This window comes from Barbus barbus, assembly GCF_936440315.1.
Source record: "Barbus barbus genome assembly, chromosome: 28".
NCBI classification, from domain to species: Eukaryota; Metazoa; Chordata; class Actinopteri; order Cypriniformes; family Cyprinidae; genus Barbus; species Barbus barbus.
The window spans coordinates 21,402,660-21,428,131 of NC_136756.1; the positions used below are offsets into that span (position 1 = coordinate 21,402,660).

General features: G+C 38.3%; 1 protein-coding gene across 1 annotated transcript in view; it reads right to left on the reverse strand.

Annotated features, from left to right (window-relative positions):
• Positions 1–25,472, reverse strand: part of glis1b (GLIS family zinc finger 1b) — a 70,070-nt gene that overhangs the window by 20,381 nt on the left and 24,217 nt on the right. The window contains exons 3-6 of the mRNA XM_079382579.1: positions 24,321–24,510; positions 20,908–22,114; positions 4,141–4,302; positions 1,169–1,279 (exon numbers count right to left, since the gene is read on the reverse strand). Coding sequence (XP_079238705.1) covers positions 1,169–1,279; positions 4,141–4,302; positions 20,908–22,114; positions 24,321–24,510 — 1,670 coding nt within the window. The remainder of the gene's footprint in view (positions 1–1,168; positions 1,280–4,140; positions 4,303–20,907; positions 22,115–24,320; positions 24,511–25,472) is intronic.

Here is a 25,472-nt window from a genome sequence, read left to right on the forward strand (position 1 = left end):
AATACTACAAAAACACATCAGTCTGTGGTGACATCCCACACCGGCCAGCAAAGGAAATGACAAGCTTAGAGAGGAGCAATTTTTCACCGCAAACAGGAACCTTTGATTGGAAACAGAGGGGATGAGGGGAAAGACATACCCCACATACACATCCATCGCCCCGAGTACAGGTTGGGACGCCACGTTACCAGCTACAGAGAGGTGGAGGGGTCTCTTTTACTGGTGTTATTAGCATGCAAGGCTGATTTTTCCCTTCACAAGGCAACAAAATCAAAGTTCTGGCAGTAATCATGCGTTACATGCGACATTTGTTTAGAGTTTGGAGTCATATGTGTTTAGGACTTTTAGACTGACTTTGAAAGCTCGGATTGTAGCATGGAATTATGTTTAACTGGAAAATTATCTTCGGTCACATGAATTCGTGATGAGTGGACTGAATCTGGAGACGATTCATCGCAATAAACAATAGCCGAAATGAGCCATGACATGCAACTTGAACGTGTTATGTCATTTTAATTCCACTGCAATTAAGATTTTGAAAATAAAAGCTCACACTTGTGAATTTGATATAAAAAAAAACACGTTTTAATTATACGCAAACTGGCAAACGAGCACAAACCACACATTTTTCAGTTGAGATTTTGGTGCAAAGCTCCCAGTCATTCGCCAAAGGTTTTGGTGCTTTGCCGCAGCGTGCTATAACAGGCGTTGCTCGCGATAGATGGAGATGGAGTGTTTGTTTGACATCGTCCCACAACATCTAGCCACTGGGGTATAGCGTTGCACAGCTTATTAACAATGGTACATGCTCACATGTGTTTCCGCTTACAACGGCAAGCAAGAAGAACGCATCAGTCAGCTGTCGTTTAGACCAGTGCAACAATGAGGCCATTCTGCTTATAATTACCCACTTTAATGAGGAATGCACTCTTCACCATGTAGATGCTGAAATGTGGTCAGAGTTGAGCTATTGTTGGGGAAATGATTTTCAAAGACAATCCTAAGTAGAACCAACTGCACCAAGCCATGAAAAAGACACAATTGACCATGAAAAATATCTACTAGAAATGTTTCTCAAGGCTGATGGCAAGAGCCAAAGAGCTAATTGTACTCTGATGTGCTGATGAGATGATTTGAACAGAGAGAGAGATGTCGTTTTTATCCTTACCTTCCTACGCACCTGCTGCTCTTTGGCCGAGTGGATCTTCACATGCTTGCGGAGGGAACTGGGGTCTGTGTAGCGTTTAGTGCAGCCTGGGATCTGACACGCATATGGTTTCTGAAACAGGAAATGCACAATGAGTCTGAGAATCATAATTATACGCAGTTCAGCCACAAAGAGGACACAGAAACACACCGCTATGGACACAAAGACCACAAAATCATTATATTATGACAGCATTGATAATTGAGCAGCTATAATTATAGTTTAGAACAGACATTAAATACAGTGCACAACATTTATGAACAGACATGGAAACTAAAAATACATGACAATTTAGACAAGCAACTATTTTGAACTCCCAAAACAAATGTTGTGTTTTTAAAATTGCAAGTCTATATAAAGTCATTAATTCTGCATTGAATTTATAAATATAAAATAAATTAAAAAAAATGTGTGTGATAAAGATTGATTCAATGTCTACATTTCAAACCAGGAAGTGAAAATTTAATTTAAATCTGATAGATAATAAATAATAAAAAATATGTAATATTCTGCACTATATATAGATGTCAGATATGTTCTTTCTTCATTTAAATTTGCTTTAAATCAGACAAAAATTGACTTTTGAAACCCACTGCATAGGCCTACTTTTTACAGCCTTAATATTTACACTTTTAAATTGTGTGTAAATGGACAAACACAAGTGCAATAACTGTTTATTTTGAGAGTTTATAAATAGTCAAAGTTTAAGAGGAAAGACAGTGTCCTACCTTTCAGCTGAGAGGACATAGGAAGAAGAAAAGAAGAATACAGATTGTTCGGTAAATGTCAGACAGGCATACAGGTGCTGTACAAACACTCATTTACTGGTTTGCAGCTAACAAACGACTGTGCCAGTTTTATATTATTTAGCATTTTCTCAGCATTAAAATGTTAAAGCATGTACATTTTAAGATATATATATATATATATAGATCAATGTACCCATGATTCTCAGTGGTAAACTTTACTGAAACACTCTCACTCGGTCCAAAACATGCAGAGGTGATTTTCTCCCATGCATTTTACACTGGTCTTTTTTCTAAAACAGAGGCAGTCATTAAAGTGAAAGTGGATAGGCTTCCTTTATTAGCTCTTTTTTCCTACCTTCCCTCGTTCCCTAAATAACGCTGTTTTTACAAGCCGCTTACAGGGCAGCTCGTCTCTGCGCATTTATTTGTTTTCACTGTGCAATGCCATATAATCCCCCTGCCATCTAAACGCGCTGAAAACAGAAAACGAGAAAGCTTAGGAATGGAAAAAAGAAAAAAGGCTGTCAAGAATAAATATCATTACAGTCGGAGTGATTTTTTCACTGTATATGAGGCGTGTGGGAAGGCTGTGACAGGGCGCACAGGCGAGTTAATGTGCAGCGCTGGGCATCTGGAGTCGGGGGGCTAATTGGCCGTGGCAGTGTGGCGGTAGCGCAGTGCGGGAGCTGTACTGTGATGTGATACAGCACAGGGTTCTGCCAGTTAGTGAGGAATTACTAACTCAAGCTTTCCCTAACTTTTATTTTTCCTCACATTGTTGGAGTGGGATGCGAGACGTGCTTGCCTCTCTCTGTTTCTTTTTCTATCTCTCTCTGCCATGTGTCGTTGCTATCACAAACGGAGCATGGTGTTAAACGACGTATGATATAATGTGTTTCCCCTCGTCAACCCATAGAGACATAACCTTATGGCTGTTTTGTGCATGCAAAATTAACATTTGGGTCAAAGAAAGGTAGCAAATAGCACATTTATGGGTTTGTTTGTAAGGTCCATTTGGTTGAGGACTTAAGTGCTTGGGATTTTTGCTCTGAACATGAAGGCCCTTGGATCACCCATGGTTCACTCTTTAGTTTTGTTAAATGCTGAAATTAAAATAAAGACTGGATAAGCTTTTGAAAAATAGTTAGCAATACTAAAAGCTACTAAGAAAAGCCACAAACTACATTACACCAAAGTATCCTTTAAAAATAGCCTACTGCATATAAATATTCAATTATATGCAGTATAATAATATTTTTCTGGCAAAAAAAAACAAAGACAGTTTTAGTAGAAGAAAAATATATATAGGCCTATATACAATATAAGATACATACAAAACTCCTAAACTGTATATAAAAATATTGAAGAACAGCAGTATTTAACAAAATATTCCGCTAAAAATATCTAAAATGCTATGCTATAACATTACTTGTCTAAATAACCTGATTTACTACAACGAATCAGCATTCCCAGTGCTATATATCAGAGAGAACCATTTATGAAACAAACAAAAAAACTTTCCAACTCTAAATATGAAAGTGACCTTTTAGGATAAACTAATTCATTAGAATGAATCAGAGTTTTCAATACTATAAAATTTAGGATGAACTGAATCACTAGATAAATTAAACATTCCAACTCTACATATGAAAGTGAGGATCTTTTAGTATGAACTGATTAATAATAATGTGCTACATAGACAGAGAATGATTTAGGCAGAACGAATTAACAATGCTATATATAAGAAAGAGCTATTTATTATGAACCAAATCACTAGAATAAACATTTAACTATAATAACTTACCAGTTCAACATACAAAAGTGAGAACATTTTAGAATGAACGGATTTATTATAATGTGTCAGCCTTTCAGTGCTACATAGAGAGAGAATGATTTAGGTAGAACCGATTCACTAGAATGAATCAGACTTCCAACAGGAGGAAGGAGGGTGATTTAAGACAAACCGATTCACTAAAAACAGTCTTTCCAATGAAAACTACTGTCACACTTAAATGTATTAAGCGTTTAGTAAAACGAGGCTATTAGTTTGTTTTTCCCCAACACTGCTGATTTCTATATTTAGAATGGTGTCAGTAGAGCAGTGTTTGTATTCTAGTATTCTGAGGCACCTCTTTTTGAGTTGCGGCTATGACAGGTTAGGGGCGGTTGTATTCATTTACTCACAGTGTCCAGATGTGTGCGCTGGTGCTTTGCCCTGTCGCTGGAGTTGCTGAATGCTTTCTGACAGCCCGGATGCTGGCACAGGTACGGCTTCTCTCCTGTGTGACTCCGCAGGTGAATCTTCAGATTCTCCAGCCGTGAGAAAGCTTTGTTACACCCTTCAAACTGAGAGAGAGAGATGACATCCAAACATCAACAAGTGTGTTTTATAGAAATGCTAGCTTTTTTGAAGCATGATGGTTTACTAGGCCAAGCCTTTAATATGTGCATGAATGTGAACAAAACTTTCAGGTAAACATCTGAATCAGAAGAAGCCATTCAGATTTGTTTTTCATGTCATTTTTCATGTCAGCACTGGTTTGGCCAATCAGAATCCGTAGACAGTCATAACAGGATGGCGCTCTGCAATCTATCTCTTAGGCATCTGTGTAATGAGGCACTGGACGTATTGATAGTACATGCTGTCTTGTAATTTAAGGGCCTCATACATCCTATACAATCTCTTAGCTCCATCCCCAAAATGTCAATAGCTCTCCAATCAGGAGCCTCGGATGGGAAAGGGTGGCAGATTATGGAGGTGTCAGAGAGAGTGAAACCTGACATGGCAGCTTTGCTCTCTATTGTCTACTGACCTCTAACTGAGGCCCCCGCTTCTATCGCAGCTCCAGTTTCACTGAAGGAAAGAGCCTTCCATTCTTCTAATGGGCCCTCAGAACATCATTCGGGCTCTGGCCTCCTTCAATCACTCGCAAAAGGCTTGCTATTGAGGCCAGGCCATTTAATACGGGGCGAAACCTTAGACTGTCACGGTCGGGATATATTGAGTGACCTGGATTATACAGTGTGTGTGTATTTGTGAGTGCAGAATTCTCATAAAGGTACATTAAAAGCATGTGGAAACAAGAAAAAAAAAAAGTCAGTTTCAAACACAGACGAAACTGGATTTGCATTTGCATAAAAATATATATATAATAAAACAATACTAGTGCTTGTAGTCAACTTTGGTTGTACACAAATGAAATGTCACATCAGAGACACTTTGCCGTGAGTCCAGACTCAGACTATAAACCTTAAAAATAAAAATTTAATTCCATTAAAAAAAAAAGATTTATGTGTAAAACTATGATAATATAAATAAAGAATAAACAATTAAATTATTTAGTGTGAACATTAGAGAACATCATTACTCAAATCTTCAGTGTCACATTATGCTTCAAAAATCATTGTAATATACTAATTTGGTGCTCAAAAAAGTTGTGCTGTCTAATATTTTTGTGGAAACTGTGATACATTTTTTTCAGGATTCTTTTTCAGGATTCTTAGATCAATAGAAATAAATCTTTTGCAGCATTATGAATTGAAAAAATTGCATCCGCTTTTGATCAATTTAATGTGTCTAAACTCAAAAGTGCCAAAAGTTTTATAGTATAAACATTCATAAATCAAACTTCTTATTAAAGTACATAAAATTTTATATACTACATAAAACTAAATTTATCTACAAAACAAATTTTTATTAGAGTTCTTATGTCAAGTAGTTAAAGTTTAAGTAATTGCAGAGATTGAATATTTAGGGTTTGTGAAAACAATATTAATCCAAACTGTAATCGGCCACACATTTTTACATATTAATTTCACACAATGGAGCGACACAGTGGTTGAGACACTGCATGGAGCTTTTGGATGTGCAAACCTCACAATGTCAACTGTGCCTGTATTATTCCACAGCATGAAAACCGTCAGAACATACCCAGAACACAGAGTCTCTGAAATCCAGGCAAGTTTGAGATATGTGCCCTGTACTGACTCCTAAAATACGTCTCGAAAACCTGAGTTTTCAAAACAAACACTGCGCTTATATATGTCCTAAAATGTGTGTATTTATGTATAGGGGAAATAATAATTCTTTCACTGCTTTCTTTAACGTAATACAAATTTCAGGCTAAATTGAATTTATGGGTCCACAGAGAGAATCCTGCTAATCGCGTAAATCCCGCCATTAGTGTGAGGATCAGCTGCCAATGGAGCGAGATGCAGAGCATTCTGGGATGCCATGCAAACACAACAGTCTGCCAGAGTTTAATCCACGTGACTGGGGGGAATTTCTTTCTCTCACTTCTCATGTCTCTTTCATTGTCTCTCCACTTATCTCTGGCTTTTTTCCCAACTTTTATAGAACACAACATTCTCTTTTATATAATAGCGCAAAAATGCATCTGTATTTGCCAAGCACTGAACGTTATTTTCCAAATAATTCCAATGCAACCGGTTTTACAACTGACGTCAACATCTATCAAAACATCCCCAAATGTTAACCGAGGAATGTGAAGTTTCTGAGATACACAACACAGACGTTGATCATAAAAATCAGAAATTAAAGTGAGACTTTTTAAACCAACCGCTATAAACAAACTACGACAGCTCCTAAGTCTCCACATCCCTTTGATTGTATTTGTAAAAACAGTTTAGCACGCTAATCACATTAATTACCATAAATGTGTTTAGCTTTCCCCTCTGAAGGCCTGTGTGTGGGTAAACAGAGTGATAACCGTCGAAAGAGGATGGTGGTAAGTCATTTGACGTCATCTTTCCGAAGTGGGCCTCAGGATCTGCTGTATACACACAGAGTGACAGTTCGGGCTGACATTTTTGTCAGGGGCGCACAGCCAATCACGGATGAACCCTAACCTGATGACTATATGGGAAATGAAGCATGATTGCGGCCGAAAACGTCCAATGAGGCATCGGGCAGCTAAAAGCCCACAGTGTACACAAGCACTCGGAAGAAAAAAACAGTTCATTAATACCCTTAAATACCTGTAGAATACAAGCCAGCCATTATGGCAAACGTAAAAATAAGGCCACATCGTGTCGCTCGTTGATGTCACACTGCGCTCTGATAGAATGAAATAAACTGAGAAGAAGAGAAAATGTGCTTATTATGAGAATTGCATTCAGGCCACATTCTTTCCCATGGAGTCAAAGGTTCACCGCTGTTCCCGTTAACATTCAGAGGTGCTCTGAAACATAAAACATATTTCCCATTATACTGTAACTACCAATCTCACCTTCCCTCAGGCTTGCGTTTATTCTGACATTAAAACCTTTAGCAACTAACAAGCATTAAATACATTATTACTCGTAATTAGTGGGCTGAAAGGCAAATTTTAATGAGCACCATGACTTTTCTTACACCCAGACACGTTTTCTGTAATTCGTTGTGACATCCAAATTGCCTCAGCGCTCTCAGATATGCAGTGTCTGCAGGTTATGGCGATGTTCTGTGATCAGCACTTGTACGAAATCGATTTTGGTTCCTGTTGGAGAACGATAGGTGTTACGAGGTTTACCGCTGAGCGCCTGGAGTAACTGTGACCTGTAAAAGAGAAACCGCCGACACGTCTTTTGGCACGGAGAACAGCGGAGCTCAGATAGAGTGGCTAAAAACTACAGGCGAAAGCGAACATGTGCCTTTAATCTGCCTGTTTCCAAATGCCCCCTGGCAACCACAGCAAAGAGCAGAAAAACGTAAATGGATGAAATTATATCCATATGATTCAATGAGACAGCTAAGGGGAGACAGGTTTCTCATGCACTTCATCAGGGTACAAAATTAAACACAGCTTAGCTAAAACATTCACATTACATAGTTTACACATATCATTTCCACATCCAAACGCCACTCGTTTTAGCAGCCAGCTTCATCTGTTGCTAATAGAAGGCCTAATATGAATCAAAGATCTGGTTAATGTTTCTCTCTCGCTCTTTTTTTTTTAAACATATTTTTGGAACAAAGCTGATGTGAATTCACATTCAATTATTCTCACGAATCTTTGATTTTTCTTTGTTGCTCTTTCATCCGTTACTTTCAAATTTCAAAACATTTGATTTATACCTAAATCCTCAGCTGACAAATGATGTCCAGATGGGATCGAAGGCTTGGCTGATAAACCGGTGGAGGAAGTAGTCATGTAAATGACTAGCAAAATTGCTCCGAACAGCCTTATTTGTTCTCATGCAACACTGGTGAAACCAGATTGAAACCCATCTAGACTGTAGATGGGACCTTCACAGGAAGCAACCTATGATGACTAAATTGGGCCTCTCGTGTAGTCATTACGCACCACCCCAACCCCACTCTGAGCGACATTTTTGAAGGAAATTGAATTGAAGGTGTATTACGGATTCTGACCTCGTCGTTATGGAAGTCGTGCATTAGCAACTTATGCTACATGTGGGAATCCTGAACAAGAACACGCAGGAAACATATGGGTCTTTATGGGAGCACTTAACCCAGTGACATTCTGGGGCGCACCGTCAAAGTGTTACCAGCCAGGAGACGAGACATAGTGTCCACCAAAACTAGCTATGATGTTCTTTTGACCTAGAAATAAATTCATATTTAGACAGGTGAAGGTCCTCTTCCAGGTCAACTGTTGCTTCTGCATGCTCTCTTCCTTTCTAAAAGCCTTTAACCTGTAACTCCAGTATGAACTTTCTCCGGTGTCCCTCACCTGCTGTAGTAATCAGAATTTATGACTAGGTGGCGTGCTCATTTAAACATCCTGAAAACAGATTATTGTAGTAAAAGTAATCTATATACCTCTAAGCACCCTTCTGAAATGCATGGCCATGTTTCAGGCTTCATACCAAGACAATCCATTCTAATTTTAAAATAGTGGTTGATGCTTTATGGAATGGATTTTTCTTTTATGCTGGCCTCTATTGAAACAATGTGTAGATGCTGGTTATGCAACAGGAGTTTAAACTTTGCAATAAATATGCAATAATAATGCAATAAATTTAAACTTTGTATCATCAAAGAATAAAAAACTTTATTTTTGGTTTCAACACTTAAGCAGTTTGTGAGTTATAATACTTTGATAATAATAACAAAGCTAAATCAATGTATTAGAAACATTTTGAAGGATTGTGTGACTGATGGCTGGAGTAATGGATGCTTAAAAATCAACTTTGTCATCACAGAAATAAATTACATTCTAAAATATACTAAAATAGAAAATAGTTATTATAAATTTAAATAATCATTTTAATTACAATATTACTGCTTTTATTGTATTTTTGTAAAAATGCATCCTTGATGAGCATCTTCATTAAAAATTAGAACAGTAGCATGCATATCTATTGGATTCTGTTATTTAATTTGAATTGAACTAAATAGTTTAAATGCGTCATGGTACTCTTGTGAACGCGTGTCGACTGACATGGAAGAGAGTATAAAAAAGTATAAAGGTTGACCCACTCATGTCACATGGACTATTTTAAGTCCTTACTACCTTTCTGGGCCTTGAACATGGTAGTTCCCTTGCGGTCTATGCAGGGTCAGAAAGCTCTCGGATTTCATCAAAAATATCTTAATTTGTGTTCCGAAGATGAATGAAGGTCTTAAGGTTTTGGAACAACATGAGGGTGAGTAATTAATGACAAAATTTTCATTTTTGTGTGAACTATCCCTTTAATAATATATGCACATGCTATAGTCATCACTAGTAGTAAATCCACACTGTTCTTAAGTAGGGCATCTTCCTTCATCCTACCCTACATTTTACAGGCCTAAAGACCTGGCACCATTAACTTAGTGTCAAATTTATTTAAACCGTGTTTTCTTTGTTAAACCGAACACCAAAGAAGCCAAACAGCGTTCTCGGTTTCTCTGGCTGTACCGTGGAAGCTCTCAAAGCGCTGATGGACACCAAGCACAATCTGTCACTCCAGTAACCGGCCTCTCACTCTCTCTGTTCTAAGAGTCTCTAATAGCTAATTAGAGAGTATTACACTCGCCCCGATGCCTTTACAATACCACCGAGCCATCAATTATCTCCCCGTTTCGTGCAACATGAACCAGGACACAGTGAGATGCAATGAAACTCCTCAACATGATATGTGCAGTGTGTTCATGCCTGTGGAGGGGCAAATCCAGCGTTTGATGCAGAGGGATCTCAGCGTCCATTAACGGGCGTCACTCCCCATCTACTCACTGACACCTGCTAGCGTTTGCTTCCCAGCAGCGGTGGCACAAGTACGGGGTAAAGTGACAGATACTTTGACTTTAATCGCTCAGAAACTTCCTCTTTAACTGGTCGGCGCAAGAAACACGTCGCTTTTAATATGCTGGAGTGTGAGTTTTTCCTTTTACATATTCGATTTAGGAATTACACTTGCTGAACTTTCTAAGTGACAACACACAAACTCACATTTCTCGCATGTGAGCTCTTTATTATAAAAAGTTGGCTGTCAGGGTCATGCCATACTTCATAAGGTTCAAACGTCATCCAAACTCTAGGCTAAATACCAAAAAAGGCCATATTTCACAACATCTCTCATTATATGACATAAATATGTAGACTATAAACTCTCCTGACCAACTGTCTTTCTCTCGCCTTTTCTTTCCGCCCTCCACCCTGTTGGCATAACGTCTACAGTTGACACAGCTGGCTCTGTCTCATGCCCGCTCTCTAAGCTATTCTATATCTCCGACCTGACAACAAATAAACACCCCAGAGTGCCTTGCACCTGCCAAGTCAAACACCTCCGCGTCAAAGGCTCCGTCATATTCATGAACAAAACAAAACTATTCAACTGGACAATAGGTCAACATGGCATGTTAAATGTGTTGAGAACAGTCGAGTGACATCTAGCACAGTTGGATTGAGAAGCAGAACATTTACGGCCTCCAGAAATGTGATGAAATTCAACTACAACAGAGAGAGCTTGAGTTGGGAGTCTTTTGGGAGCCTGATTGTTGCGTTTCCCCTTCAGGATTCTCTTGTTTTGTTATTTTCTGCTCAAAAGTGCAGCGAAAGGGCAATTTATCAGGTCATGTTTCAGCACGGAACACATTATTAATACTGATACGTCATACAGTATGACTCCACATTAAATCATGTTGAATCACAGTGGAATACGAGGCATAAGGTTTTGCACTGAAAATAAATAATATGTAATACTTACAAAGACCAAGTCATTATGAAATGAAAATCTAACAGCGCAACAAAAAGGAAGAAAGGTTAACAAGATAAACTATTCTGAAATCACTAAAATAAAATAAAATCCCATTTTACTTCAAATACCTCACAGAAAATCAGTAACTCAATTGAGAAAGAAAAAACAAAGAAAAAACAAGGCCTCACTGTCCTGTGATATTCTGCAGTTAACGTTTTCATATTTATGGAGTATTTAACTTGACATTTCTCATCACATACTTGTTTACCTTAGCAGTAATATGAGTCCGGGCTGGCACTCAATCCCCTCTTGGTATTTGCAAGCGAGACGCTCACGGTATTACAAAGCAGTGATTTTTTCAATGCTAATATCCATTTTCCATCTTTGCATTAAATTGCGCATGACCTAATCTAAATCTTGGCTTTTCTATGCTGAAATATGAATTTGGCTCATCCGTGTCACTTGTTCTGGTTGCATTTAAGCTTTGAAGAGGATAATATCCAGTCTTCAAGGAGCCATAGAACGTGCTATTTTCTTAATATTTCACTACTGTGGAAACAATGGCTGAACATTATACAGAGATTTGGAGCGTTTCTTTATGGTCACATTCAAGTCCTTTATAGCTTCACAAACCTGTCATTTTAAATCAAAGGTGAATAGATGAGACACGAGTTTTGAGGTCACATAGAATTTATCAGAATGCATCACACGACCTTTAGAGAAGGAATGAAATCATTGTTTGGAGAAAAAAAAAAAAGTCTTTGGCAGTTTGTCACCAAAATGAACAAAACAAGGGTTGTATGTAAGTGCTCTTTGGGAATCCACATCAATGAGTTGCACACAATAACAAGCCACATGTTATCTCAGTGAAAACTCACAAGGACAAACGAAGCAGGCACTTTCATATGGAAACATTTCTGTTGAAGCAACGACTCCAAGGTCATGGGTTGGATTCCCAGAGAGTACATGAACTAGTTTAAAAAATGCTATATAAGTTGCTTTGGATAATACTGTCTGCCAATGTTTGTGGTCTGAAAGATTTTTTCATGCTTTTAAAAGTCTCTTAAAGCTTACCAACTTTATTTATTTGACCAAAAACACAATAAAAACAGCAATATTATGAAATATTATTACAATTTAAAATACCTGTTTCCTATTTTAATATATATTTTCAAAATATATGTTCTGTGATGGGAAAGCTGAATTTTCAGCAGCCATTATTTCAGTCTTGTGTCACATGCTCTTCATTCTAATATACTGATTTGATGTTCAAGATACATTTATGATGAAACCATGATACATTTTTCTGGAATCTTCAATGAATAGAAAGTTCAGAAAAGCACAATTTTCTAATTTTTTAAAATTAGGTTTTTTTTTAAATTAGTTTTTAAAAAAATTTTGCAGAATTTTTAAATGTCTTTACTTTCACTTTTGATCAATTTAATGCATCCTTGCTGACTAAAATTATTAAGAAAAAAACCCTTACTAACCCAAATTTTTTTAACAGTAACGTAGATGTGAAATATAAAGCCTGTGTCCGTCTCAGAGTAAATTAAATAAAAAAGGTAACTGTGACTTCAATAATAGCGACTTATAAATGTCATTTTATATTCAATAATTTGACTATCTCAAAATGTGATTTTCTTTTATCTTGAAGTTCCAACTATTCATATTCAATTATACATATAATATTACATTATATTATTTTAAACTATATGAAAATGGCCTTTTTTTTACAATAAGGTAGAAACAGTCTTCCATACTTTCATTGGTACAGAGAGAAATAAAAATTAACTTTATTTCTTAAAAATATTAATAAATGCTTTTAGGAAAATGTGAAGAGATACATTAGCCAACCATTTCGAGAACACAGTTTGTAATAATAAAGAACGATGTTAACAAGTGTAATGCAAGTATTATCGTTTGAAAGAACAGGGCAGAAGTTAGTGTTGTATGAAGTTAAAAAAAAAGTTACTGTTGTTGGTAGAAATTGTGCTGGCTGTTTCTGAGCTGGACCTCCATACCAAAACTTGAAATAAATCTAAGGACTTGACAATATAAACCGACAAGTGCTTAGAGAGAGCGTGGACAGCTATTCTGGCAGGGAATGAATAGTTTCATGGGGAGAGCTCTAATTGGCCTGTTGAATCCAGCTGTGAGTCAGCAGTAAAGCGCACCATGTCCTGCCAGATCTCTACATAACACCCCGCTTGAAATGTGGAACCAAAACAGCGTACCACATTCTTACTGCACCCCCAAATCCACACCCATAACTGTTGCTGTGGTGAAGGGTTTATGGGAACAGGCTTTTGGTGAAGATGTTGCTCTGGCTACATCCACCTGAGTGACAGCAGATGACAAATGAGACAGAACACTGTCACAGCCCATAAGTCTGTAAGAGAGAAGCTGTCACAAGCCTCCCACACTTAGTTTTGGGCTCTGTTCAGACCACAGATGGGACGTGGTTTTGGGATAGAGGGGCACCATGAAGTCTCCAGTTATGTGGCTGTTTATTAACTGGGTTGGTTTGGTTTTGAGAGATACTTGGGATCCTAACCTGGCTCTCTGTGCTGCTAAGTCCCATGGCCCATCTGTGTACCTCAACAAACCCTTTCCGAGAACACTGGGATATTCAGTCTTAACTCAAAACTGTCCGTGCTCTGTTTACATGCTGGGGTTTATGGTGAATGTTTGCGGAAAGGCTGGGTGCGATGTAAATAGCGCTTTGACTACTTTTATTTATTTTAAGGAGTGTTGGCAGATGATACTTGGCATAAGCTATGTGTCAACATGCTCTCTATAGTGACAATGAGGAAGATACTCTAAATTAAACACATTTATGACTGGCCCTGTGTACATTTAGGCCATAAAGGGCCCACACTGAGACATTAAATCATCATTACACAAATTTATTACCACATTTGTAATGTGTAACTAGTGAAATAAAAGCACTATAGAAACACTTTCAGCACTTAAAATTCATAATAAATTAATAAAACATATTTATTACCATACCTGTGACCAAAATGTTAGAGACAAATATCATTTTTTATTAAGGCGTATACTGGATTCTATATAAGTTAAGCTCAATTTTCAGCTCTTGAGACTTAATGTTGATTAACACAAAAATTAGTTTGGATTAGTCTCTCCTTTCCAAAAAAAAAGAAAAAAAGAAGCTAAAACCTTACTTCACATTAGGCCCATTTGTTTTCATTGTAACTGCCTCTTTTTTATGTAACTTTTTTAAGAAAATGAGTGATACGTTGAACTTATTATTTGTAGTAAGAAACATTATGCTGTCGAGTGAGCTTAACTTGTAAAATGTGAACCCATCAGTCAATGCATATCAACTGGCCAAGGAGCATAAGAAATATGGCTAGCAGCTCTTTAAAAGATCAAATAAGCTAGAACAATACAACTGAATTATGAATATCTGTATTTAACTAGCAACACTTCGCTTTACAACAGCTCAACATTTTCTTGCCACACTCTCCACCAGATTTTTTAATGTCACCTGACTGGATCATGTAAAACCAAGTGATTTCCCACATGTTTGTGCGGCAATGCTAATAAACAATTACAGAAAATACAGACAGAGGTTATATGGGAATAATAAAAATAGTGAAATCGAATAATAAAAGCAATACTAATATAAATGAATAGTGCTACACTGGAAAAAAGGACAGTTTTCCACAACTTTGAGCAGTAAATAAATTAAACAAGTCAAGGAATAATAAATTAAAGTTCAGTCAACAATCCACCTTTTTATGTAGATATTCCCAGGAGTAATTCTGACCAGGACTCTCACAGTCATTATTTGGGCAAAAAATATGTTAATGGTAAATGTTCAAATTACCTTTCACAAATCTGCTAGAAAGTCCATTTTAAGATAACCAAAAGAAAGACAAGCCTCTTTCTCCATAGTTAGGATGTTGGGACTAAATTAAGCCCATTCACCTGTGTAGAAAGCCATATGTAGTATAAGTACTGCATCTAGCAGGATCTATAGCTCAAAAACCCTGAGGAAATTTTGCCCATTAGCTGTATTTAGTCCCCTCAGTATATTAGCAGACGGTCCGCCCCACTCGTAGGGTTAAACCGATTAAGCACTTGGATTCGGGACAGATATGACACAATGCTAAAATAATGTGGCCATCGTTCTCTGTCTCACATTTCAGGTATATAATTAAATGTCAGGAAATTACTTACTCAAAATATTGCATTCCAGACAAATGTAATTAGCACAAAACATGTATGGATATATCATCCCCTGATACTACGTGCATTTAAAGCCCTACAGCCATCAGGTGAATTGGCTAAGTTGAATGCATCCCATAAATATAAAGTGTGTTCAGCAGGAAAAAAACGAGCTACCAGATATTTGACAATGATTATGGGTTAAGTAGCTATTAAGAATGCTTAAATGGCAGAATGTCAGACAGGAAGAGAGAGGAGAGGAGGAGTGACTGGATTGCATTACTATACAGAATGACTGGAAACCTTTTACGGCTTGACAAGAACTTGGCCTGGTGTATTTGACAAGGAAAACAAGCACGATCCATCAATTCCCAGGCCTTTCATTCCATTGCCAAAACATCAGTCTCCTGACAAATCTCAGATATTTTATGCCAGCAGTTTCATCATGCTAATATATGCATCACATATGGTCGCCGTTGCTTAGCTATTAGCATGACGGAAAGACAATCGAGTCATAGAGTGGATCTGACAGCAAGCAAAAAAAGAGGTGGATTTGTTGATCTTGAAATTAAAGATATAATTCAACCGTAACTTTCATGTGATGAAACATTAGCGAGTTGAAGGTTGCAAATTATGAGTCGCAATTGTAAAAATGATTCTGACCGAATGCATTCTTCATCAGTACCATCTGGAAACGAGTGAGATTTATGACGCTTTTGAAAACTCATATGAACAGTGATCGTGCTGGAACCATTCACTCCACCTTCTTATTAAATACCCCAAACAGAACAATCTCCCCGAGCCACTGTTTAAAACTAATTCACCCAGAATGCAAAGCTTTGGCAAATGGAGTGGAAACAGATATGAAACAGTCTTCGAGTCCTGCTGCTTCAGTGCAGGTAACTGTCGCTACCTGCTAGCATAATGGGGCTTAGAGAGCTGGCGGTTGCTAAGTTAAGTAGACAGGGTAGCAATGTCAGCAGCTCATTCTAGTACATCCACATTAGTATCAACGCCACTTTCTGCCTTTGCCGGGGCAGAACTCAGACGGCTCGGGTTTCGCCGGTGCATTCAGAGGAAAAAGTCAGCTCATGCACAGACCATGTGTTTTAATTAGCTAATGGCGCTAGCCATTTCATCTCCAGCATCTGTGTTGATTGCTTACAAAAGCCTCCATTTACTCCAAAACACGCTATTTTGGCAAAGGTCTGGGCCGGCTGCTGCTGGAGAATTCTGAACGCCTGTCCAAAAATCAGTCTAATAAATCTTTATATATACGTTTGCCGGTTTCACACTAGCAAAGGGGGGGAAAGGAAATTCCATGATCTATGTTTTTCCAGCAGGTTGTTTAAGCCAGTTTTTCTTCAAGTAAAGGCCTGTATGTTCAAACTTCGTCGTAAGGGTGGCTCCGCATTTAATTGTGATGAGGTAACAAAAAAGGTGTGGCTTAGGAAGTTAAATCCTAATATCCGTTAACATTACAACATGCAATTTAAAAATAAAAACAATTTTTTTATTCGAGCCAAATGTTCAATGACCAGCGGTCTTGTGATGGTGACGATGACAAAGATGAGAAATTCAAGCAGAAACATTTACTGTTCATTAAAAATTAAGTCACATATCCAAACTGAATTGCAAAAACTTACCCATGTGATATTGTAAACTGAATATTTCACTAATGAGAAGCATTACAAAAAAGGGGTCACTTTTGAAGATGTAATATCTGCCAAATGAGCAATGAGTAAAGTAAGAATTAAATAATATTTTTATAATTATTTATAATAACAAAATTACATTTATACTTTTATAAATAAATGTATTATTATAATTATTTCTAAATAATTATTAAATGAAATATTATTTTAAAAAATATGGTTTCCAATCCCTTATTAAAACCACAGGTGAGGAAAATATTTTATTATTTATTTTTTTTATTTTAAATTGGAAACTTTTTATTTAAAAAGACATGAAAAGACTCTACTTAAAAAAAAAAATCACATCAGACATATGCCTGAATGAATATCAGCACAGATGACGCAGGAAAAGCCAAAGCAGTAAAATCTAAAAGGTCGGAGGAATTAATAGAGTGTTATTATGACTATGAGAACTCAGTGACCGTTTAGTACAGTAGTAAACACACACTAACCACATAAAATACAGAGCAGCACAGCCCATATCCTTAACCTGTCACAGCAGGAACAAACTGCAGAAAATGGCAAGAAAACCTCAAGTCGACCAAAGCCAAGATATTAATGAAATAAGATTAAACCAATACATTCCAGAGGAAATTCAATAAAGAAACCATCATTAATGTGCAACGTTGTAGCATGGATCTGCTCATCAAACATGATCAACTGGATAAGTATCTGGAGTATTATCAACAGATATGCTTTGATGAATATTTACATAAATTTTATGAACTGCTGGGATAGGTGATCTGAAATACAAATACAAAAGTTGAATGCAGTACAGCACTGACGTATAAGAGCCCTGGGATAGTGTCGGGGCAGCAGTCACTGGATAAATTTTTAATATTAATGCAGACAAGAAGGGCAAAAAAGCAATAAACTAAAACAACACTTGAATTAGTCATGAAACACAACAGGATATTGCAGTGAGATTATGTTGTTTCCTTTTAGATGCCTTCTGCCTCTGCTGTCCGGCTACCACAAAACAGCCCACGGCACTTTTTAATTGGACAGAGTGAACTGAAAAAGCCTCTCAAACTCTGCGAAGCGGTTTTAAGAGGTCTGCCGAGCTCAGTGGTTGCATATGTAGTTGTGTTTTTACGTGCCGGGGCATAAAACCACGTCCAGGTATGGACGGTGACAAAGCAGAGAGTCAGAACCCCGTCCTATGTTTGCGATAATGACTTTTTGCTGCCAAGGCGCTGCATGATACAAATGAAATGCAGCACAGCTGGTAGAGAGGACAAAGCAAGGGAGAGAGAGAGAGGAATGAGAGAGTGTTATGTTTGGATGCAGGGAAATCGTGCCTTGTGCGCTCTCTGAGGAATCTGCAGTTGGAAAGATAATAAAGGGATTAGCTGGGTTTTCTGAAGCATTTGCTTCTAAATCAAAACGTCTCATCAGTTTCCTCTGCACAAATAGCTAGAATACCAAAATGTCTTCGTATATTGTGCAAAGGCCACAAATGCAACGTTTCAGACAAAAGCTGCTTCCTGCGGAGGTCACAGGAAGGCATCGATTCGGAGGAAAAAATTTAAACACTTCAGAACCTGAGAAAGGTCAACTAGTCAAATATGTGCACTCATCCAATTTGTGAAATATAAATAAATAATTATAATTTTAATCAATATAAATTATATTTTAAATAAATCAAATAATATAAAATATAATATTTATTTTTTCTCCAATGATTACAAGGTACCGAATGAATCAAGATGAGTTTTCATTCAGAATCACACAGTTTGTGTGGTTGAGTCTGTGCGTTAAAAGCTTCCCATAAAAACTGCATATCATTTAGCATTAGTATTAATATCATTAAAGTCACTTTTAAATAAAAAACATCAATACTGTAAAAAAAATAAACTCACCTAGTAACACAATAATTCTGCTATAAGCCAATTCCACACAAATCTACTCAAACTTGAACACAAAAATAAATTTAAATGTAAGTAATTAATATTTGAAAGCACTAAGTTACAAAAATAAAATCAAAATCTTTCCAAATAGGCCTGAAATCTGCATGAGGACCACATGAACTGCCAGTTGGGATTCATTTAATGATCCACTAAATTTGAAAATCTTTTGACATTTGACTTAAATTGACCTTTTCTGTTTTTCACACAGGAAATGTTAATTCGATTCTAGTCCAGGACGGCCTAAAAACAGAGACTGAACTTGGACAGAGTTGACTCAGTGAGAGGCCTTTGCTCCATCCAGAGACAATGTCCAGCTATTTTACAACAATAATGGGTTTGTTCCTATCTTAGCATCTGCTTAGCATCACCACGAATAAAAATGAGTGTTTGTTTGTTCTGACAGGTTGTAACACCAGGGCTCTTGCCACATAGTCCGGGCAGAGTTTAAGAGAGTAAGAACAGAACCCCTATAGCACTGTTGTACAAGTATGAGCAAGTGACAAAAAGAGAGAGAGTATACTATAAAAAAAGAAAAAAAAACAATAATACTCAAATACATACAACCACAAAAGCAATGATTCACAAAAATTATTTCCAGAACTACCAAGTTTATGCCGCAGAGTGCGCAGCAATGCCGAAAATGTAGCTGCATGGATTTGAAGGAATTTATATGATCTAATTACATATGTCAGTCCAGCTGCTGTGAGCTCAGAGTAAACCAACGTCTTCTCGAGAATAAACAAAACTTGTCATTAATAACCTCAACGGAACTACTTAATGCTACCCTTGTAACATACTCCACATATTAGTGTACAGCTGTCTCCTATTGACACAGCTAAACAGATAATTCGGATACAAAAAGGCATCCCGGGAATTAAAGGAATAGGCCGACTTCAAGTATCTGTAAAATAAAAGGATTTTTGGACAGAATCTTGTGTATGAAATTGAATATATCTGACAAGAAATTCAACGTTCTCCAATTGAGTAATAGAGGGGAATTTTGCTAGTCATCTCCTCTGCGGCTCCTTTCTTACAGACTACTACATTTTTCCAAGTGTTTAGTTTGGATAAAGAGCCAATTCGCTTAATACTTGTGGGACGGCTAAACATTTAAACCTCCTATTTAAAGGGATCAAGTGCACGCATTGTTTGGTTATGTTAAAAAGATGTGTAGGGTTTTTTTCTTAGATCTCAATCATTTCTTTTTTTTTAAGGAAAAGACAGAAAGACAGAGCGAGAAAGAGATCTTAAGAAAATAAACAGAGTTTCACCCTACACAAATTGTGGACTAATTGTGTATTTGGACTTGCGCATTGGTGGGGCTGGAGCCATTTTTCCACTTGAGCTGAGAATGTTAGAAAAGGCACTTTGACATTGATTAGTGTGTTGACTTGTGGAATCGGAGAGTTTTACCTGGATGTCTTGGGTTTCACCACAACACTATTTATACAGCTAGACTACAGGTCCAATTAAATACCCAAACCCGTCAGTGGAAAAGTTAGCCGTGCTTTCAGTTGAAATCATAATTTCTCATGCCATGCGATATGGTAGGGAAAAAAACTCTGAGGAAAATAGGTGTAGGTGGTCCCTTGAAAGCTGTTACGAAAAATGAAACGTGGAGAGAACTTCCAAATCTATTCCTTGAATAAAACAGACATAAAAATAATGGATTTGTAAAAAACTGTGGGGCCTTTAGAAAGAAATTTGGTTTAATAAAGCCTAATGAAAGAGTTATTTGTCCTTGGTTGATAATACATACTTAAAAACTGATTTTAAAACTGACCTGCTTAATTAAAACTAATTATACCGGCATTTGGTTTCCCCAACTTTCCACTCAAATTAAAGCCAATAAGGATTCCAACAAAAACAATTCCGTCCAAAATACTGCGTATGCATTTTCAAGGCCATTTCAGCTGCCAGCTATAATCACCTCTATGAATTTCATTATGGAGAACTGCTGGAAATCATGCACTTTTGTCAGCCAGCTAAAAATGGTAGATACTCACCATGCATTTGTTAGGTTTCTCTCCAGAGTGAACCCTCATGTGGATGAGCAACTTGTAGCGGGCGTTGAAGGGTTTGTAGCGCCGCACACATCCGGCCCAAAAGCAGGTGAAGTCCTCGCCCTTGCGTTGGTCGATGTGGACCTTCTCGATATGCCTAACCAGCTCCTCCTGCTGCTCATACGCCACGCTGCAGTCAATCCATCGGCATACCTGCTTATCGCTAAATACGTCTTCCCTGTCGCCCACCTGCTGTTCGACCAGGCCTGTGGGTTTAGGTTGTGCCAGCAGGCCTGAGGGTGGAGATTGCTGCTGGCTCTGAAGATGCAGTAGAGCTCCTGGGCCGGAGCCCATGTACTGGTGCAGGTGGTAGGGAGGGGGCATGGGCAGCCGTGGGGGGCCTGTTTGATGATGGTGGTGGTGGTGGTGATGGTGGGAATGCCCACTGCAGTGGCTTCCGTGGCTCGTCAGATGGTGATAGTGATGCTGAAAGAGCTCCTCCTCACTTGGAGAGAACTCGTCCACCGGTTCCTGTTTCAGTGTCGCCGTACAGCCGTCCAGAACAGCGCCGGGCTGTATTAGAAGTCCAAGCCCGTTGCTGCTACCCACGCCGGGCCCCGGCTGCATGGAGCCCACGTCTTCACAATGCTCCACCGATGACACCGAGGAGGACGAGGACGAAGAGGAGAGGGGTAGGAGGCAGGACGAGGTGGAAGGTGACGGCAGCTGAGGGCTGGGGAGAGGCTTGTGGGAGAACGTGGTGGCGGTAGGCGACGACGAATTGGTGCGCAGGCTGTTAACGCAGGACATCTGGGAGGAGCAGATGTTTGCAGCAATATCGATTCCCTCCAAAGCTGACTGGGAGGCCACCGAGAGGCAGCGTCTCTTCAGTCCGCTCGCGTTCGGCCTTGCTGAGTGACGCGAGCTCGGGGACAAAGCCAGCGGGGAGGAGCCATCTTCATTATTAAATGGATACACAGTCACCGCCATTGCTGACAACGAGAGAACTGTTGCTAAGTTACCTTCACCGCCACCGCCACCACTGCTCGGACGGTCCAATTCCCTGCGACCTGCTCCCATCCCACCTGAAAAGTCGCCCAGGGCCAGCTTGTAGCCTTCCTGTTTGATGGGGTACGACGGCAACGCATGACACCCATTGACACCACCGGACAGAGACGACGAGCTGAGAGCCGTCTGAAAGCCAGCAGACCTGCGGGAGAATGAAACACACCCAGAGGAATATGAGGAGCGTTTAGGCAGAACGGAGCAGAAAGAATATGCATGCTATTAGCAGCCTGGCTTGCTGAAAGATAAAGGCCAGGACGTCTCAAAGCACTTCCAACTCTGCACTGTCAGACACCAAAGGAACAGACGAGCTCTGTGCTCCAGTCCTGGCAGACCTGCACTCTCAAACATCTCTGTTAACACTGACAATGTTTGACCAAAAGCGATGCGATTGGAGATTCATTTTGTAAACCCTTACTGAATCTTATTAGGTTATAATGTTTGGTTTGTGCTGATCAGAAGCTACTTTTTATGTTCCACTCTCTCTCTCTCTCTCTCTCTCTCAGGAAACAGCCATTGGATGGGTTTTCACTGTGGTGTATTTTAAACACTGATTAGATCCACCACAAATGCTCATGAGCAATTCCATGAATAAATGATGCAGGAAATTTGGCCTGAACTATAGTTATGAATGGGTATTTAAAAATAAGAAAAGAGAGAGATGAATACAGGCAGGCTGTCATACTCAGCATATGACAGGCTTTGATGACACAATAGGAGTTAACCGAAGCCTACATGTGAGCTAAATAGAAGTCACCTGGTTTTGGTGGTATAATGGTGGGCCTCTAAACGCTCTGTGTTTACAATACTCCCCATTATAGTGGGAATCTTTGCCCCCCCCTTGAATGGGGGTCATATTTCCCAGTGCGTCGCTGTGATCTTCCACATAATAATTCCTGTCAGTTTGCTCATTATGGATTTGTGTGCAAAGCTCTGGGATGATGTGAGAAGGGCCCTCTGTCCTAGCAGCCTATGAAAGATTTTGTCTAAGTTCCCTTTTCACTTGGTGCGGGAAACCGCTAATGCTAGCGCGCTGGCTGAGCCGAAGCCTCAAGTTTGTCATGAGTCGCTCCATTCAGGCTCACCACTTCCTGTTTGGCTGAAGCAGTGACATTCAGAGACAGTATTGGGAGAGTTGGATGGCATGTTTGAGTGAAAGCACTTTGGATAGCGTCCCTCGCTGAAACGATGGGTTTCAACTGTACTGCGGCTACACAGAAGCCAACAGAAACCAACGGCAGTCTCTTTTCCTAGCCGTTTAAAAAACAAACGCAGCCAAGAAGAGCCATCAGTACTGCAGTGTTTAACTAGCTTGTTTGACTTGTTCTGCACTGCATTAAAGCTTTATTAAACAACCTACTTTATTTGCATTGCAGATATGTGTTTATATCTCTAATGTAATTAGTAGGACTATAAAATTGCAATCTTAAATGCTTTACATGCACTTTACTAGATCCTACTCACATGAACTGCTAATCCTGGACGTCTCGGAGAACAAAAAGCAAATACTTGTTTGTTTTTTTCAGTAATAATGGTACTAATTTAAAAGTTACCATTTAAAAGTTAAGGATCAGTAAGATTATTTTGACAGACGTTTCTTATGCTCACCGAGGCTGTATATATTTGATCAAAAATAGAGTAAAAACAGTAATATAGTGATATAATATGACAATTTAAAATAACTATTTTCTATTTTAATATATTTTAAAATGAGTGCAAAGCTGAATTTTCAGCAGCCATTACTCCAGTCTTCGGTATCACATGATCTTTCAGAAATCATTTTAATATGCTGAAACAAATTAACCAAATTTTTCAGGATTCTTTGATAAATAGAAAGTTCAAAAGAACAACATTTATTTGAAATATAAATATCTGTTTTTATAAATCTTTTGTAAATCTATAAATGTCTTTACTGTCACATTTAAAAATAAATGCTGGGCCGCCACCACTGCTCGGATGGTCCAAGTCCCTGCGACCTGCTTTTAAACAAATTAATGCTATCTTGCTTAATAAAAGCATTAATTTCTTTCCAACCAATAAATAAATTAATAAATAAATCTCACTGACCCCAAACTTTTGAATGGTAGTGTAAGTAGGAAGAGGAGGAATTGCTGGTTGTCATGTCACAAAATAGTAAGATCTTTCAGAATTTCATCAAATAAACAGTCAATGTAATGTACATCAGATCTGTAGTAGATTATTAGCTCATTTCCAAGTCACAGTTGAATGGAATAACATTATACCTAGCAAATGTTCATTTTTAATAGCACATTCAGTCACTTTTATAGACATAAAAAGTTCTCAGATGGCAACTATTCTTATTGATCAGTACAAGTGTTGTGCTGTCTCACCTGGCGTCTCGGTGGGGGCTTTCCTGCAGGTGAAGGTTCTGTGTGGGCGGTTCACAGTGGCTGCTGTGGTGGTACTGGGCTCCAGGCTGAACTGGCAGGTTCTGTCCACAGCGCAGCAAGGTTCCTTCTTCTGCTGTCAGCTCAGGAGTGCTTTGCTTCTCTGAACAGAATGAGAGACATCCTCCATTCACTGAAATAGGTGGAAAATACAATAGCTATATTAACATTTACAGATTTTTAAAACCATTCACCAATCTTTTAAACCCATTGGAGTACTTCAGTTTAACAGTGAGACACAGTCAATGTCATTGCACAGGGAGAACTCTTAAACTGAATGTAGCAAATGTAATCAAAATAAAGATAAATAAGGTTTCATAGTGTTTGAAAATATTTCCAGAAGGAAAGCTGACACTCTTTTTGAGTCCAGTGTGGGTAACTGCATTATTCAAGTTTTTTACTAACTCAATTTTAGAAATTTAATTTGCTCGCAATGATGATATTAATAATGCAACAACCAATGGAGTCTGATCAAAACCAGCATCTAAACATGTGGATAAAGCCAAACCAAAGACAAAGGAGGTTCGGTTAGATATTGTTTCCAAGTACACAAAATGAAAAGGTGACAAGTAATTGCTATAAAGCAAAAAATTGTGAGGGAAACAAAGAAATGAGTGTTGAGAGGTGAGAAGAAACAAGAGAAAGAGAAAAAGAAACGATGGAGAAGGAGGTCACAAGACACGCAGGTCCTGTAAAGCACATGCTGGATCCACTCAACTCTATAAACAGAAGAAACACACTTTCACATTCATTCTAGTTTTCAAAGAACAATAATGGTTGTTTATTAAATCTTGGATCGTTTTTACTTGGCTTAGAAATCCCACTGTTGGAATGTCAAACTGTGTTTGTGTATAACATCACTGCTCGCTGAGCTAAAGCCAGGGCTTTCTTGCTTCATCTGGAGAGGATTGAGAGGTTTGTCAATGACATTGGAATAGTTTGTTTCACACTAAAACTAACATTCTTTTAATTACGTCCTCCTGTTCTTTCGTCCCTTACCATGCTACTATGCTGTGAGCTCATGTTAAATAGAAATTATATGTCTTAAACTTATTTTAGACATGATTCCTGTATGTGACACTGATAATCGGTTTC